Here is a 17732-nt window from a genome sequence, read left to right as displayed (position 1 = left end):
AGAAAGAAAGAAATAGGACTTGATTAAATTAAAAAACTTCTGCACAGCCAAAGAAATAATCAGCAGAGCAAACAGACAACCAACAGAATGGGAGAAAATATTCACATGCTACATATCCAATAAAAGGCTAATAACTAGAATCTACAAAGAACTCAAGCAAATCAGCAAGAAAAAATCAAACAACCCCATCAAAAAGTGGGCAAAAGACATGAACAGAAGCTTTTCAAAAGAAAATAGACAAATGGCCAATAAACATGTGAAAAAATGTTCAATGTCACTAATCATGAGGGAGATGCAAATTAACACCACAATGAGATATCGCCTTACCCCTGTTAGAATGGCTTTTGTTAAACAGTCCAAAAATAATGATGGCATGGATGCAGAGAATAAGGGATGCTTCTACACTGTTGGTGGGACTGAAAATTAGTACAACTTCTATGGAAAACAGTATGGAGATTTCTCAAAGAACTAAAAGTAGACCTACCATTTGATCCAGCAGTCCCACTACTGGGTATTTATCCAAAGGAAAAGGAATCATTTTATCAGAAAGACACCTGCACTCAAATGTTTACTGCAGCACAATTCACAACTGCAAAGATGTGGAATACACCCAAGTGCCCATCAATTTATGAGTGGATTAACAAAACGTGGTATATGTATACCATGGAATACTACTCAGCCATGAAGAAAGGTGACTTAATGTCTTTTGTAACAATTTGGATGGAACTAGAGACCATTATCCTAAGTGAAGTACCCGAAGAATGGAAAAATAAACACCATATGTACTCACTATTAAATTGGAACTAACGGATGAGCACGCGAGCGCATAGAGGGAAATAAAACTCAACGGAAATCAAGCGGGGGGAGAGGGGAGGAGGAGATTGGGCGTAAGCTTATCTAACGGGTACAATGAACATTATCTGGGTGACGGGCACCATTGTAACCATGACTCAAGCATTATAAAAGTGATCCATATAACCAAAAATACTTGTACCCTCCCTAATACTTTGAAATTAAAAAAAAAGATAAGTTAACAGCTTGATTGAACAAATTTCTGGCCTTTGAACTACAGATTCAGCAAAATTCTTAGATGTGGAAACTGAACAACACTCCTCCCTGCACCAGCCACAGCTCTCTTTCCATCAGCTGCAATTTTAATTGACCTCACCTCTGGCAGGAGCTGCCCAGCAGGAGAGGTGAGCGCAGAAGGGCCTCCGACCAGGGAGACCACGCCATTGCAATCCACGGCACTGTGCATCTTGCCATTCATGGGCAGAATAGGAAGCACCCTGGAGGCGCGGCTGGCCTGGCTGACATTGCTGTGGCGCCGTTCTCCATGCCTGTGCGGCACAAACAGAGAGTCTCTTCGGCTATCATTGTCCTCGAAGGTGCTGTGCTCATCGTCAGCGAAGTCATTCTCGGAGCCAATATCCTTTGTTCGACCTCTGAAACTGAAAAGGCTCGCCCTACTGTTACGTCTTGGAGAGAAAAGCGAGCCACGGATGCTCAATAAAGACTGTGAATGAATAATAAGAAAAGAAACAAAAACCAGATGAACAGAATTAATAGATGGCATTCTGGGAGACATGACCTGACTCATGGTTTCATAATTATTGACTTGGGTTAAGGATAAGTCCTTGGACAGGTGGAACCAAGGGCTCCTGTGGCAACCACTGGTGGCATTTTGGTTTACCTCTTTTGTTTTGCTTTTCTTTTTTCTCCCTTCTTTCATTTTTCATTTTCTGCTCTCTTATTTTCTTCTACTCTATTCATGCCTTAACACTGTACATTGTTTTGTCCTATTACTGGCACCCACAACTGAAATTTTTGCTAGTCCCTCTAGAAGCTAATTTCACTTAACAATCCAATGGAAAACAATTAAACACACACCTATAATTATATCCTTTGAAGCCAAAAGTATAGCCAGTAAGAGCTCACACTAGTGCCCAAGCCCAGATGAAGACTTACCACAGAGGAAAATAAAATTAGTCTTGCTAGTGGGGTCTGTTTAATTATAGTACAAAGAACAGCTTCTCCCCTTCCCTTTGCATATTTTATAATAGACTTCATGAATAAATTAAACAAATCAAGCTGAAACAACTGTATGATTTATTTCTCTATTTTCACTCTTTTGTATCAAGAAATCTGAAGAGCACTGTATTTACAAAAACTTGGTTTTCATTAAGAATCTGATCACCATCATTTACGATTTTCTAAATAGTGACCTTGTCACTAACATCATGCAATTTACCTTGTTTCTTAGCCACAGCAGCATTGACAAGATTAAATCACTTTCTGTGTTACTAGTCTACTTTTGTAATTTCACTCTACTCTAGTGAATACTTGTTTTTGCATATACAATATCCATTTCTTTTTCTGTTGACAGTATTCTGATCTTTTTTTTTTTTTTTTTTTTGAGAAATGCTCCTCAACTCTTGGGCCAGGTGATTTGGGAGATACTCAAGCCAATTCCATGATCCAGCAGTAGGACAAATGTCCCAGGCCTAGACAATCAGTGTATTCCATACCTCTAGCCATAGAGAATAATTTAAAGAGGGGCATAGAATCTTGCTTGGTCATTGAGAGCTACCCCTTTCTTTTACAACTTTTGGAAAAGAAGTGCTTTTGCAGCTGGGGCTTCTGAATATATTGGATATAAGTCTGGGGCTGCAGTGGGCATCTCGCCACCGTATGGAAGGAATCTGGACTTGAGATATGGAGAAAGACTTGATCGTGATAACATGTTTCGAGCTTCTGGATTCATCCATGCCAAAAGCAACTCACAGAAATTATTTACATGATCTAATACATTATCTTTTTTGCTTAAGCCAGACTGAGTTGCATTTCCATGATTATTAATGGAAAGAATATTAATATTTCATCATTTAATATCATTGGCTTGATTTTTTATCTCTAAAGGATTTAAAGTCAACTAAAATTATTATATTGTACCTATACAGTTTTTTATTTTTTTCAAATTTTTTGTAGGGGGGGGGTCTCACTATGTTGCTCAGGCTGTTCTCGAACTCCTGGTCTCAAGCAATTCTCCTCCCAAAATGCTTAGGATTACAGGGGTGTGCCACAGCGCCCAGCCCCCATCCTACATAGTTTTTATATCTCTGATCAACAAATATGCTTTTAGTTTTGTTTTCAGCTAAAGAATTATTTCTTCTCAATAATGTCCATAAAATGTCTATGATGTTAAACCCTATCTTATGTGATCCTACCCATTATTTACAGGAGGAAGCACATCTAAGAAAACTTACTGCTCTCCCAATAGAAGTCATTTTTCCTTTTTCTGTTCCCACGTTTTTCATCCTACTATCAACTTCATTAGTAAAATTCCTTCTTTTCCTCTATTGTTTTCCACTGTAGTAGTTATTTTTTAAAGTTTCTCCTAGACTATCCAACTCCTTTCATGCCTCCTTTCTCTCTTTTTACAAAGGACTTTGAATTAGCTATGAGAACACAATGGTTAAGGATTTACAGGATTGGTGACCTACTGCTTATCATCAACTCAAAAAGAAAGGCAGACAGGAAATGCTTGTTGATGAGAAATAAAGTAGAAATTATTTTTATGTATCATTTTAAGTAAGAGTTAATACTTTAACTACAAGTACACCATTCAACTAGAGCCATGGAAGGGTTGGAAAGAAATAAGTTATAAAATTGCACGTTTCTCAAGGTTCAAAGGTGAATTGAGCCATACAAGAGCAACATTTATATGTGACAACTACATGAAAAATGATTGTGCCCCATCCGTTAGCATCAACTTCTATTGCTTACATTAATTACATAAATGCATAGTAATCAAACACTGTGCTACAAATAAAAGATGGCCGGTAAGAAAAATACTCCCCACCAAATGAATTTCTAAAAGGTAAAAATCCTGGTTTATCACAAATAAAGAGGAAAATAATAAGAAGGTCAACTTTATCTTACAAAGGGTTCAAAAATTTATACAGTTGTCTTGAAACTTAATTAGAGATTGCACTCTTGACTTTTTTCTCTGCCCCGTCCCACACGAACAAGTCAAATTGGAGTCTAAGAAATATTTCATATTTCAGCCTACTCTACTGAGGCAATTATAATCTTGAAGTAAAGGCTTACATTATATTTTTTTCCAACATGAATGCAGAAATGGTTACCAACACAATCTCCTTTCCATCACATCACCACAAAACAATAGTTCTTAATATTTTGGGGACTTGGACTCTCAAATAATCTAATAAAAACTATGGGCCCTCCATCACTGTAGGTGATCACTGATAGGTTAACCTCTATCTGGTTTGACATTTTAGTATTATTTTTAGAGCTTGTAAAGTGGGGTTAATGTGATTTCAGTGTTTCTCTCTCTCCCCCCCTCTATTTCCCTCCTTTTCTCTCTCTTTTCCCTCCTCTCCTCTTTCTTTCTCCCTCCCTTTTCCTGTTTCTCTTTCTCTCTCCCTTTCCATCCTCTTAGCCACTTTTTGGACTATTTCTTTATCAGGAAAAATAAAAGTCTTTAACTCTATGTTTATAGAGAGACTGCTTAGGAAACAAATATCAATTTGAGCCAGACATTCTATGTCTTATAAGTCAGCGATCGCTTATAATGCTTAACTAGCTAGGAAATAAAGGTACGTAGAGGTGTGAAAAAGAGACTACTGGGAAAAAAGTTATTATATCTGTTTGCAAAATTTACAGAAAAAGGAGGAACAAAACCTAACCTTTTCAGATTTCATAATTTTACATAGAATTTTTTCTACTGAATTTGAAATAAAGCAATTGAAGAGAATCTCTGTGGTACTTGTTGATATGAAGTTTTAAATTCAGGCCAAAATCTAGGCAAATTTAGGCAAAAAGGTAGACAAAAATACCCTAATCCCTACATTTTTTCTTCCCTCTTTCCCTTCCTTTGTTTTCCCTCTCTTCCTTCCCTTTTAAGATGACCAATTCTATAAACAGATGATTTTGATTTTTAAGAGATTTACATCTATTGATTAATGTTTCTACTACAGAATCATGATTGTGACAACAAAATGAGAGCAAATGGGTGATTGTCAACATTCAGTTAAAGACATATTCTATTTTAAATTTGAATTCAACCGCCATTTATTCTATCTCATAATGTTATTTGGATTTGGAATGAATCAGGGTGACCTACAAAAAATTTACATATATTAAACATAAGGTTATATGAGACTATATTATATAAGGTACAAAGAGCAAGTATAGTTCTAGATATATGTATCTTTTACATGAAATCATATTATAAATTTCCTTACTAGTTTTTAAAGGTATTCTTTCTGAGCAGACTGATAAAGTCGAAAGTTCAAGGGTTTCAGTGACAGGCCAGATATACCTGAATATATAGAGAATACTCAGCCTTGAGTAACTATATGACATTGGGCAATTATTTAACTTCACTGAGCCAAAACTATAGTGAAAATAATACTATTCAGCAGAGTTGCTAGCATTAATTATGATAGTGTAAAAAGAATGCCAAGCATAAAGTAGGCACTTAAAAAAAAGTACAGCCCTCCCCTGCTCTTCACATCTAAAAATTAGAAATGATAATTAAGTTATTACCTACCTAGGGTTGTAGCGAAAGGCTTAAGTGAATTTATATTGCAAGTAGCAATGCAATGGGTAAATATTAGCCATTAGCATTGCCATCAATGTTGTTGTTGTTATTGTCACTGTATAGATATTAAGGTTTCACTGCTGGTAAAACCGTCTTCTGAGGTACTATGTATTCCTGGGAATGCTCTTGGTAATTTCAAAGACAATTAAGGATACTAAACTTTAAAGTTTCAACAACTTGTGTGGGTACATAAGCCAGAGGCATCCAGGGAACCTTGTCTGCTGTATATAAATCAGGGTATTCTTCGAATGCATGTCCCATGTTTAACATGAGACACAGATAATTAAGTACAACTAAACACCACTGTTTATTTAGTTTCATAAATCTTCTTCAGTGCATGTTTACTTATGAAATTTGGCTACATGTTTAGAAAAAAATTTGCTCCAATCCCCTTGGAAACAAGGGGGTAAAAAATGCACCACGCATGTGAAATTCGCATGTGCATGGTAACAAATGCACAGATGGTCTGACAGAGCCCCTGGTCCACTTCCGGGAATCTGCCACTCAGAAAACCCACAGTTGACTGGATTCGTACACAGCAAGTAAGAAGCAATGGGAAGCATCTGCTGATAATTCCTCATGGGGAAAATTTACCCCAGATGCTTGAGTCTTTAAGAAAACCTCAAAACCACAAATCTTCCAAAGCCCAGTGGGATCTAAAATTTCCTTTCTAGGATATCGAAAAGTTGTAAAACCCACAAATCCTGGAGTAATAGCCAAAGCACTTGATGATCATGATCACTCTGAAAGCATTGTGCCATGCAGGCAGAAGGCAGTTTTATCTCCATCAATTCTGACATATTCTTTAAAAAAATTCTTATGAAAACACAATTCATGTAGTCTAATATCGTTACCTGGTGTGGAGAAGAAAATCTCTTTTCATATGTCAGCCTGCTTCCTTCTAAGGAAAAACGGAAGCCTTTTCTTCTTATGCTGTCTTCAGATTCAGATTTTCGGACTCTGTCATCCTTCTCTTCTTCTCCAGACTGTTCTTTCTGTTTCTTTTTCTTTCTTCTGTTTTTCAGCTCTTTTTCACTCTTAGAGCTCAATTTTGATGCTACTGAAGAACTTTCTGAGAAAACTCCTATTCCACCAGCTCCACTGAAGTCTCTTGATTCAGCAGATGCTGCTGCAGCTGCTGCCTGGAAGGGCACAAAGTGAGTGGTAGTTACATATAAACTTAGAAAAATTATCTATGTTCTTGCTTAATTTACCTTTACTATCATGAAGATGATCTTGAAAAACAGTTCTCCATTCTGTTAAATATTTGGGAAGACAGTACAGTGTTATTAGACCAACGAAAGAATAAAATCGACAGACATGTGGAAGATGATACATGTGACTTTGATGAAAACCTTCAAGCTCTGGCCTCACATTACGCTTTGTAATTATCTGATAATGTGAACAAGACACTCAAAGATCGTAACACCTTTTTCTATGATTTGAACAATATCTAAAAAGAAAGAATTAACAAATTAAAGGTTTCCTATTTAAATCTGATAGGCACTTGCCTCCCATGACACTTCTACTTGACAATGAATTTTAGTGCTAGTCTGAATTAATTAATTTAATTCAGTCAAATATTTTATTTTAATGAACTTTTTCTCTTTGATGGAAATTGAGTATTTCACTAGGAAGTACACTACAAAGACATATTAAAGATTATATATTAGAAGATCCCAGATCATGGCATCTGTATGAATTTTTAAATTATAATAGTACACTTTTTGAAAAAACATAGTGTTCAATGTTGTTGCTTTTACCTCAATATACTTTAGTTTCTGACCTTTTTTTTACATATTTAAGAATAGTCAGTTATAAAAGGGAATTGCATTCAACATCCCCCCCAAAAAAGAAAGACAAAAATAGGCAATTGGATTAGTTGATGCCATTAAATCAAGCAAATACAGTTCTTGCCTTATTTTGAAGGCTCGTCAACTCCAAATTAAAGGATTTATAGAGGAGGAGGAGAGAATGTTAGTGTTTTAGTACATTCACACACTAGTGACTTTCTTATGCAACCCAGAAGCCTGCATTTATACACTTCATATAGAGGAGAACAAATATTGAATAGGTCTTTGTCTTTCCAGACTCAATGAAATAATCTTCTTAGTTCAACTCTGGTTTTCTGACCTTTCCTAGTTCTAGCGAGACTGTAATGTTAGAAGCAGCTGTAACTGAATTCCTCTTCCTCTAAGAAAATATTTCAATTGAGGACATGTAGATCTACCTACTTGGTGAGTTTGAGTAGATGAGGATGTTAATAGTTGATTTCCTCAAGGAGTCACAAGGGAGAAAAAATAAGTCAATAAAGGAATTATAATTCTCCATGTTTTGATGTCATTAGCATTGACAATGATCACCAAAATAAAGTAATAATCGCCTAATAACCAAACAGGGTCCCAACACCTACCAAACACATATAACACGATTCTAATGTCAACTACCATGCCACTGACCTCAGCGTTTCCATCAGAGAATTGAGATAAACAAAAACGAAAGGGCTCTAACTTTGCTAACTATACCTGAGCTTCTTCCTGTTGCTTTTTTAACTGTTCAAGCATCTGCTGAAATTCAGCTTCCTTCTGTTCAGCCTCTTCCAGTGTTGCCTGGTTCTGTTCCTCATAGGCCATGGCCACCACAGCCAGGATTAAATTTATAAGGTAGAATGAGCCCAAGAAAATAACCAGCACAAAAAATATCATGTACGTTTTCCCAGCAGCACGTAGTGTCTGCGAAGTGGAAGAGATATTTTAAAAATTTTATATAGGATGTTACAAGCTCACAGTCTAAGTTATAAAGAATGCTATAGCAATTCTTTTGGTCTCAGTATTTTATGCTTTCCTGAAAAATCATTTAATCTGTTCTCACCAGTTGATAGAGGTTTTCCCAGAAGTCTTGAGTCATGAGACGAAATAAGGACAAAAAGGCCCAACTAAAAGTGTCAAAGCTTGTATAGCCATAGTTGGGGTTTCTGCCAGCCTTCACACAGATGTATCCTTCAGGACACTGGCTGCAATTAAGCCAGAGAAAAGAAAGGGAGTCAGTAACTGCCAGTCTGCTAGTTGGCTTTCCTGTTTTTATAGATACCAATGTCTATTTTCCATGAACACTAGAGAAAACTGATTTCTCTCACCTCACCCAACACTTAACCCAACACTATCTGGACTGATTTATATAATAACAGAATCTATTGTCTATTTTGTGGATTCTTCTGTGATTCAAAATTGTCATTATTATATTTATCATGTCTCCATATAAAAGCAATCATATCACGATTAGTATCTTCTGGAACTGCGGACTTGAAGAGATAAATGTGTCTATAGGGAAAAAGTTGATTTTCACTGAAGATGTCTTGAAGCTGATCTGTGTGAGTGTGGGGGGGCATGGCAAAGAGGTGAAGAAAGCATGGGGGAGACACACTGAAAGGAGGGAATGAGTCTGTGCAGGGAGGATTTCCTAGTATGACCTTAAAGATCAAGCAGACCTGGCCTCAATATCATGCTTGACACTTCTGAGCTGAATGATCTTGGACAAGTTTCTTAACTTGCTAATCTTTGAATGCCTCGTATGTAAGAAAGGGCTAATAACAGAACCTGCTTCACAAATTTGCAAACATTCAAGAGGATATTGTATGTAAACATCTAGTACAGTACAGACAAGGAATTACAATCAGTCTGTGTTACTCATCGTCGAATCTGTAGTTAAAGGCAGCACAATGTTGATCATAGGAGTCAAATTCAAAGCCTGTTTTCATTGGGAATTTTGCTAGAGTTATTAGTTACTAGTGTTTACAATATCATCTGCCATAGAAAGAGTGTTAGATTTTTGTCTATGATTCTAAAACCTTGACAATTAGAGAAATGTAACTATTTCTCTGAATTTTCCTAGGCTTTAGCTTTATGTACAATGCTTTGTAATACAAATATTTGCATGATGTCCACAATAATAATTAAAAGCATTTATTGAGTACTCTAATAACTACACATTCATTAATCCACTTAATCCTCTCAGAAACCCTACTATTATTGTACACATTTGTCATATGAGGAAACTAAGGCAAAGAGAGGTCTCATTATACAGTGAGGTCAAAGTTTGAATGTATGCAGACTTTCCAGTCGGTGCTCTTCAGCACTTTGCTAAAATATGCTAAAGATATACACTCACCATGCCTCAGATGTTTACATTATCTTCGGAGATCTCACATTTTAAGCCATGGAGATCACACTAGAATATATAAAATATCACACTTATAAAAGTATGTGCTTATGAATTCTATTAACTTAATCTTCTTATGTATATGCACTGCTTTTCTCTCTATTTTCCATTGAGCTAATTTGGAGGATTAGACGTGACCTAATATGGAAAAATAATTGCTGCATATGAGTGTGAGAGGGAGGTGAGAATCCACACTCACCCCAGCTATTCTGAGAGTCAGTGTGAAGTGGAACTTACGGAGGGCTTTGAATGAGGAGTGAGCATGGACCAGGTGAGTGGGAGGTGGCAGGTTATTGAGGCTGTTGGAGCAGTGTGGACTGAAACCCAGTAGGAAGCATTACTTACCCTGCATCTGAGCTGTTGCCACAAAGCAGAGCATCATTTTGCCCTTCCAAAAAATAAAAGTGACCTGTTTAAAGAGCAAGTAATAGAAAGAATCATTAAAAAGCCTATAAAACATTCCACCCATTGTGTTTAGGTAACAAGGCTTACAGATATTTCCATTCATAGTGAAATGGATAAAATAAGGATATATAGCACTAATTGAAAAGATTTTCGTAATATCAAATAAATATCAAAATAAAACATTTTTGATTACATAAATGTTTAGAAAATCTACTTTTAAAATAATTTTTTTCAAAAAGATCAACTATTATAGAATTCTCACATCAACATTTATTGCAAATATAAACTCAAATTGCTTGGGATACTTCAAGAAAGAGCTGTGAAATAAAGCTGCTGGCTTGGCACAAAAAGTGAGAGAGAGGGAAGCCTTGTTTCTGAATCCTTCCATGCAAATAAAATTTTACTTTACAAATACTTTTTGCCTGGATTCAAAATAGATTCACACTTTTTTTTGCTGACTATTTTAACTTAATTTTCTGTGAGAAGTAGGTTTAAGTATTTGTTCCCTCTCATAAATAAGTGTTTTGTTTTGGGTTTTTGCTTGATTTCTACCTTTCAAATGTACAAGATAAACTTGTTTCTTTGGAGATATATGTAGTCTAAGTATATCTGGTTTTTAATTTCAGGATATGATTTGCATATAACTTTAATTAATTGCATAGATGATCCCAGGAAACATACACACACAAACATATATATTTATATATTCACATACAAACACACACACATACACATAAGAAAATTGATAGTGGGTCTGGATTCAATGATAGGAAATCATCCTGAAGTGTATGTCATCAATAAGTTTATTCTGATACCTATGCCTAAAATAAAATCAAACTATATTGATAAACAACTATAATACAATGACTGACACCAAAGGGACAAGAGGAATATCAGTTAGTGAATGGGCGAATCAGGGTTACTTAACTTTCTGATGAGTACACAAATTCTGATTTCATCTTGGTTTCATCTTCTCTATTTCCAGATACATCATATGTACTCAATACATATGGTGGGTCAACCAAGAAGGGCTGAATTATTAATATTTTCCCCCCATTCTTCTTAACACATTTCAGCAGAATACACTGAACAGTTCAGACTACTGATTTATTTATTAAGATGGCTGAAAATGCCTGATCAATGCCTACGAAATAAATATTTTTGTTTATATAGCATATGGAATTGTTTTCAACCCTAGCTTTGGAGAAGATAACACATTTTCAAATGGTAACTTTTACCTTATCAATTGACAGATAAGAAAAAAGGAGTAAGGTATCATTTGATTTCTCCATTATAAGGATTAAGTCATCTTAAGGTAGTCTAGGTCATTTGGTTCACATCAAAATTGAGATAATTTCCATTATATATGATTTTTAGTATTTAAAGAACTAAACAACTTAATGGTTAAAAGAATATATCTTACTTTTGTCCTCAATATATTCATCCCAGTTAAACATGCTGATTGTCCGATTGAAAATGGTACCATTCCCATCCAATGAGTTATTAAAGAAGGAAGTGATATTTATTTCAAAGGAAGAATTATCTGGGGGCCATTGCAAACATTTATTCCGCAAGTTGCCCATGAACAGCTGCAGTCCTATTAGCGCAAATACACTCAGACAGAACACAGTCAGGATCATGACATCAGAAAGCTTCTTCACTGACTGAATCAGAGCCCCCACAATGGTCTTCAGGCCTACAAACAAAATCAGAGGGAAAAATTTAAATATACTATTCAACAGCTTCTTTACCAGCACAAATATCATGAGCTTGTCCTGGAAAATAAAAATGTCATGCAGAATGCCAACAATATTAGTTTAATGTTTGTGGTTGAATAACAGTTTCATGAAAAGCCTGCTAGCTGGTGAAAATGAATGAAAGCAGAATCTGTATGTTCATTAGAAAACTGTGAATGGAAAGGGACCAAATATGTATTTCCAAACACTCCTTAGAGCAAAAGAAATGATTTTGTTATTCATGCTTAAACATCAACCTTGTGTAAATATTTTGCTTTTATTTGCAGATGTCTTACTCTCTAACCCCTTATTGGTTTTAGAAAAGTCTATATGGATAGAATAGTAAGAAATCTGGAAGCCACTGAATTACGAGGCTATATATTTGTGAATCTGCAAGCTTGAGTATGGGTTAAAAAAGGAAGACATCTGAAAATTGAGCCCCATGCAGCACTCATGCTATCCCTTGCTCTTGCTCTTTCATTTTATTTATCTGCAGTTAAAAAGATTGCCAGTTTTAGGTCTAAATGGTCAAATTTGCATCAACCTGAATGTCTCATAGTTTAGCTTCTATGCAAAAAGCTTGATGTTACAGGATGCAAACCATGTAGCCTGTTACTGCAAATGCCTCATGCAAAACTTGTTAAACTCAAAGGCTGATTTAGATTAGTTTTAAAGAAAGCAACTAGTAAAAAGCCAAGAATCAAATCCATCCAAAATATGATGTATCAATTCTTGCTTTTTTACATATTTATTTGCGATATGCGACAAGCAACAAGGCTTCTGCACAAAAGCTGTGATTGTAGCACCAATGCAGCTAAAGTCAGCCTCGGTGTTTAACCTAGCTCTCACCTGGAATGACTGAAATTGTTTTCAATGCTCGGAGAACTCTGAATGTTCTCAACGCTGAGACATTGCCCAGGTCCACAAACTCTGTCACATATCTGTAATAGGGAGTTCACACACAAACACAATGACAGAACACAAGAAACAGTTGGAGATATAAGGGGCCTACCACCTTATACCACTTTCTTCTTACCTGGAATTACAGAAATAGTTTTCAAAGCTCTCAAGACTCTGAAAGTTCGAAGAGCTGAAACATTGCCTAGGTTTACAAATTCTGTTACATACCTGTAGAATTAAATCAGAGTTATTCAGAATTTAACGAAATCTAAGTCTACGTTGGTCTTTCAACAAGACCTTTTCAACTTCAATGAGCGTTGCCATCAAATTTCTCGATCAAGAGAAAAAATGGCATTGTCATCAATCATAATCCCTATCATTCGAGAAACTTTATTTTAATTACTTTACAGTGCTAATTGAAAACAAAGCCACGTAATTTACTCTGATAATTCCTAATTTCTTCAAAGTGAATGATTTGATTGGAAGAAAAATATTCCAAATTTACATGATAAGTAAGAAAAATGCTTGATCTGTCAAGGGAAGCCACCAAGGAGAAATATATTATAGGCTCCCACCAATGAGTTACTCTTTCAGGATAGAAAATGTATTAAGATACTTACGCAAAGGTAATGACTGTGAAATCCAACCAATTCCATGGATCCCGGAGAAATGTGAAATCTTCTAAACAAAAGCCCCTTGCAAGTATTTTAATAAGTGATTCAAAAGTATAAATTCCTGTAAAAGTGTACCTGAGAGAAAATAGCCATGCTCTCATTAAAGATCTAGTAGTTAATATATATGTATATGTACATATCTTAAAGGTGATTTAAACAACAAACAAAAATTAGGAGCTTCCATATTGGTCTTCCTATGATATAGAGCTTAGGTGGGGCTTAAGGCAAAAAGAAACATTAAATTCCAAAACACATTCTCAGTGACTGTAAATAAATGAATATTTTACTTTCCACATTAATTAATTTAAAGGATATAAATAATATCAGTCTATATGAAGATATTATCTTAAATACACTGGCTTTCAGTCTGATTTAAGCAAATAAGTATTAATCCAAAAATGAACACAAGATTTGTGTTTCATAAAGTATGTACCATTAAGAGCCATGAAATATATACTAGTAAAACATGGAACTGTGATGGCCATTAGAAAAGGAACATACAAACTAGGTATAATTTTGATCAGTAGATATTAGCAAATCACTGGTGATCTTCAAAAGAGGGTAAGACTCACAAGAAAAATAAAGGGCTAAAATATTAACAGTCAAACTAGTGCAGTAATTTGAGCTACTGAATGAGCCACTGCAAGCTTTGTTCTAGAGGAAATTAGTGATTAAAATAAACTTGAGTCAGTGTCTGGTTTAGAGTAGCTAGCATGATTTGTTAAAGGAACAGATGAGGTCTCAAGATGTTACAAAGGACAATTTGAAACATAAAGGGATGTCAATATTGAAAGATATTTTTAAATTTTCTACTTACTCCACATTCTTTGTCCAGTCTGGAGGGTTACTCATGGTCATAAATACACAGTTGGTAAGAATAGTGCACATGATGAGCACATTGAATAAAGTAGAAGAATATTGTCAAGGAAGATAAAGTTCAATGGAGAAATCTCACTTTCATGCACTACCATGCCTTTACCACCATGAAGCTTAAATTTTTCAAGCTTATTATTATTTTATGCTACTTATTATTTTAACATTGACTTTTTCAAATTTCTGTAACTCAACAACTCCATATTTAGACCATGCCTAATGGCCAACCATCAACTATTTTGAGGCCATTTAGGTATTTTCAGTGATTAAAAAAATTAAATGCAAAGAAATTAGTTTATTGGTGAATAATTTATCAATTTAAGTTGCCTTAATGACAGACTCACTGAACAACAGAACTGTATGTATGTAAATCCTGAAGAAAATTCAACAAGAGAATTCAAGTAATTAATTAAACGCATTATAACTGCATTCTAAGGGTCACCATAGTGGAATGTCTTACAATAAGGTCCTTTCTAAGTAGAGTATATAATATGCTATAATTTGCTCATAAAATTCTGAATTGTGAGGGAAGATGGCAGGTATTAGCAATGGCATTTCTTGTGTTTGAGGCCAACTTCCTTGAATCTCAGTTCACTTGGCTATAAAATAAAGAAAAAGTAATTTCACAAGATTGTTATGAGGATCAAATTAGTTAAAATATATTAAATCTCCTACAGTTTAATTGGCCTGATAAATAGTAGATGCTCAATAAATTGTTTTCCTTACTTCCTGAAGCATAGAGAACACTGCTTATAATGAATATCTGTTTTTTTTCACCCTATCCCTCTTTGCTTATGTAGGTATAGCCAATGTCCTTCACTTTCCTTTACATTGAATAAACAGTACATAAAACATGTTTAAGAAAATATTCAGTAGTCAGACAATTGAAATTATTTTCTTTCATATTTAATAAAAAGCACAATGAAGATTCAAGTCAGGCACAGTAGCCCATGCCTGCAATCTCAGCACTTTGGGAGGCCAAGGCAGGAGTATCACTTGAGGCCAGGAGTCCAACATCAGCCTGAGCAACACAGTAAGATCCCATCTCTACAAAAAATTTAAAAATTAGCTGCTGTTGTATTGCATGCCTATAGTCCCAGCGACTCGGGAGGCTGAGGCAAGAGGATCACTTGAGCCTCGGGGTTGGGTGTTGCAGTGAGCTATGATCACACCACTGCACTCCAGACTGCATGATAAAGTACAATCCTGTCTCAAAAAAAATTAAAAGAACAAAGATTCAGTTATAATTATTATGCAAGGCAGCAAATTTAGACACAATTATAAAAATCTCAGAGAGGGAATAAATGCTATACGTATTCCTTTTTACTCTATCTTTTGTTACAAATCATCATATTACTTACACATAACAAAATATAGACATGATTTCAGGAGCAGTACAACAGTACAATGAATAGCCAATATTGTGTTAATCTAGAAAGGAAGTTTCTTTGCATCTACAACTGGTTATAGTCAAAGCAATCATTGGGTTTTTTAAATTTTATTTTCAGTAGCAGTGCTATAAAGCTCATACTTAATTCTCAGCTTGTTCAAATGCATCCACGTGAAAACAGTCATAAGTAAATGATGTGGATCAGCCACATGAGGGCACTACAATCTAGAGAACACAGAAAAACACCATTTCAAAGAAGAAACACATAGTTTTCCTTTATTCCTAAAAACAAACAAAAAATAATATAAAAGTAATGATGAATTGCTATTAGTGTATAAAACCACAGGATCCTCTGTGCCAGCTGGCCCAGGCCCTAGTGGGGAAAAGAACATCCCTTGGCAGATTGGCACCACTCTAAATGTGTGGTCACCAACCTCAACACAGTCCTGTATTTTTCCACTTTACTGCACCTCTTACTCTCTGCAAAGACAATTTCAAATGTTCTCCACTGTCCTCCAACCTCCAACCCTCTTCTTCGTTCCCTCTCCATTTCAAGCTGATGATCTTATTTCCTGCTTCACAAGAGAAAAGAGGTAGCATCATACTGCCATATCTCCACTTCCCACCCCAAAAGCAACAAACCTCTCAGCATTGGGACCTATCCTTTCCTCCTTCCTGTCACAGTGGGAAAGTCTTCAATCCCTCCACACGTACTGGGGACACTTTCCACCTTTCTGCAATACTTCAGCAATCCCTTATCTCTTCCTTCTCTTATCTTTAATGTCTCCCACTTTATTGGCCTCTTCCTGTCAACACAAATTTTTAAGTCTCTCCTATCTTGCCAGGTGGGTAGAGGGTGGAGAATCCTCTCCTGTAACTCACAACCTCTTTAACTACTTACAACCCTACCTTCCCTTCCCCATTTCTCAGCCAAACTTCTTAAAAGAGTTGTTTATCTTTCTTTTCCTCTATCACATCCTCAGCCTACGAGCTTTTCTTTCTAAAGATGACAAACATCTTCATATTTTGTCACTAAAAACAAAAGAATTTTGAGTTCTTATCTGACTTGCTTTCTTTGCAGCATTCGACAATGATTCCTCCCTTTTGCATTAAGTTCTCTTCCCTTTGCTTTCCTGAGTTCCCAGTTCCCTGGTTTCTCCATGCCTTGGGGCACCGATTTCTCTATGTCCTTTGAAATGTTGCATTTCCCTTTTAGAGAAGAAAGACATGGATATCTAAACCATTTTCCCCTCTTCTGCTCTCCTCATCTAGCACTGGTCATCAACAAACAGCTCAACAAGCATAACCTTTTATGTACCCACCAATCCCAAATACTTCTCTCCGGGTGAGATCTTTCTTCTAAATTCCACACACAGAATTGTTTATGTGATGTCAGCACTTAGATATCTCATCGACACTTCCAAATTGTTAAAAAAAAATTTAGTTGTAAAACGGAACTAAAAATCCTTTCACCCTACCCCTCTACTCCTGCTGCTAAATACTACTCCTTTAACAGGTCTGTATCTTACAAAATGCCCCATGATCTAGCTAGGGCTAGGAGCAATCTTGTATTTCTCTTTCTCCTTAAGCTACGCATCCAATTTATCACCAAATAGTGTTAATTCTGCCTGCTATTTCTGGATTCAGTCCACTTTTTTTCCATCCCTGTATCACTGCCTGGTCCAAGTGTCCTTCAAGACTAACATCAAGTCTAACAGTCCATCTAGATTATTGCAGTTTCCTCTCAACTGGTCTTTCTGAATTCATGTTTGACTCCTTTCAACCCATTCTGCGTACTGCACCAAAATGACCTTCGTAAATGTAATTTGGATTATTTTGGTACCTTTCTGCTACTCTTAGGGAGATGATCAAACATCTTAACATAGAGTCAAGATTCTGAGTCTGACCCC

At 35.8% G+C, this 17732-nt stretch overlaps 1 protein-coding gene across 1 annotated transcript in view; it reads right to left on the bottom strand.

Moving 5' to 3' along the window:
* SCN2A (sodium channel, voltage gated, type II alpha subunit) overlaps nt 1–17732 on the bottom strand; it is a 155294-nt gene that overhangs the window by 79513 nt on the left and 58049 nt on the right. Inside the window, exons 4-12 of the mRNA XM_012655821.1 lie at nt 14377–14466; nt 13506–13634; nt 13022–13113; nt 11673–11945; nt 10190–10253; nt 8498–8639; nt 8152–8358; nt 6481–6768; nt 1169–1516 (exon numbers count right to left, since the gene is read on the bottom strand). Coding sequence (XP_012511275.1) covers nt 1169–1516; nt 6481–6768; nt 8152–8358; nt 8498–8639; nt 10190–10253; nt 11673–11945; nt 13022–13113; nt 13506–13634; nt 14377–14466 — 1633 coding nt within the window. The remainder of the gene's footprint in view (nt 1–1168; nt 1517–6480; nt 6769–8151; nt 8359–8497; nt 8640–10189; nt 10254–11672; nt 11946–13021; nt 13114–13505; nt 13635–14376; nt 14467–17732) is intronic.

Source organism: Propithecus coquereli, unplaced genomic scaffold (genome assembly GCF_000956105.1).
Source record: "Propithecus coquereli isolate 6110/MARCELLA unplaced genomic scaffold, Pcoq_1.0 Scaffold49, whole genome shotgun sequence".
NCBI lineage: Eukaryota > Metazoa > Chordata > Mammalia > Primates > Indriidae > Propithecus > Propithecus coquereli.
Note: the sequence above shows the minus strand (reverse complement) of the source record. Positions and strands in the feature narration are given on the sequence as shown.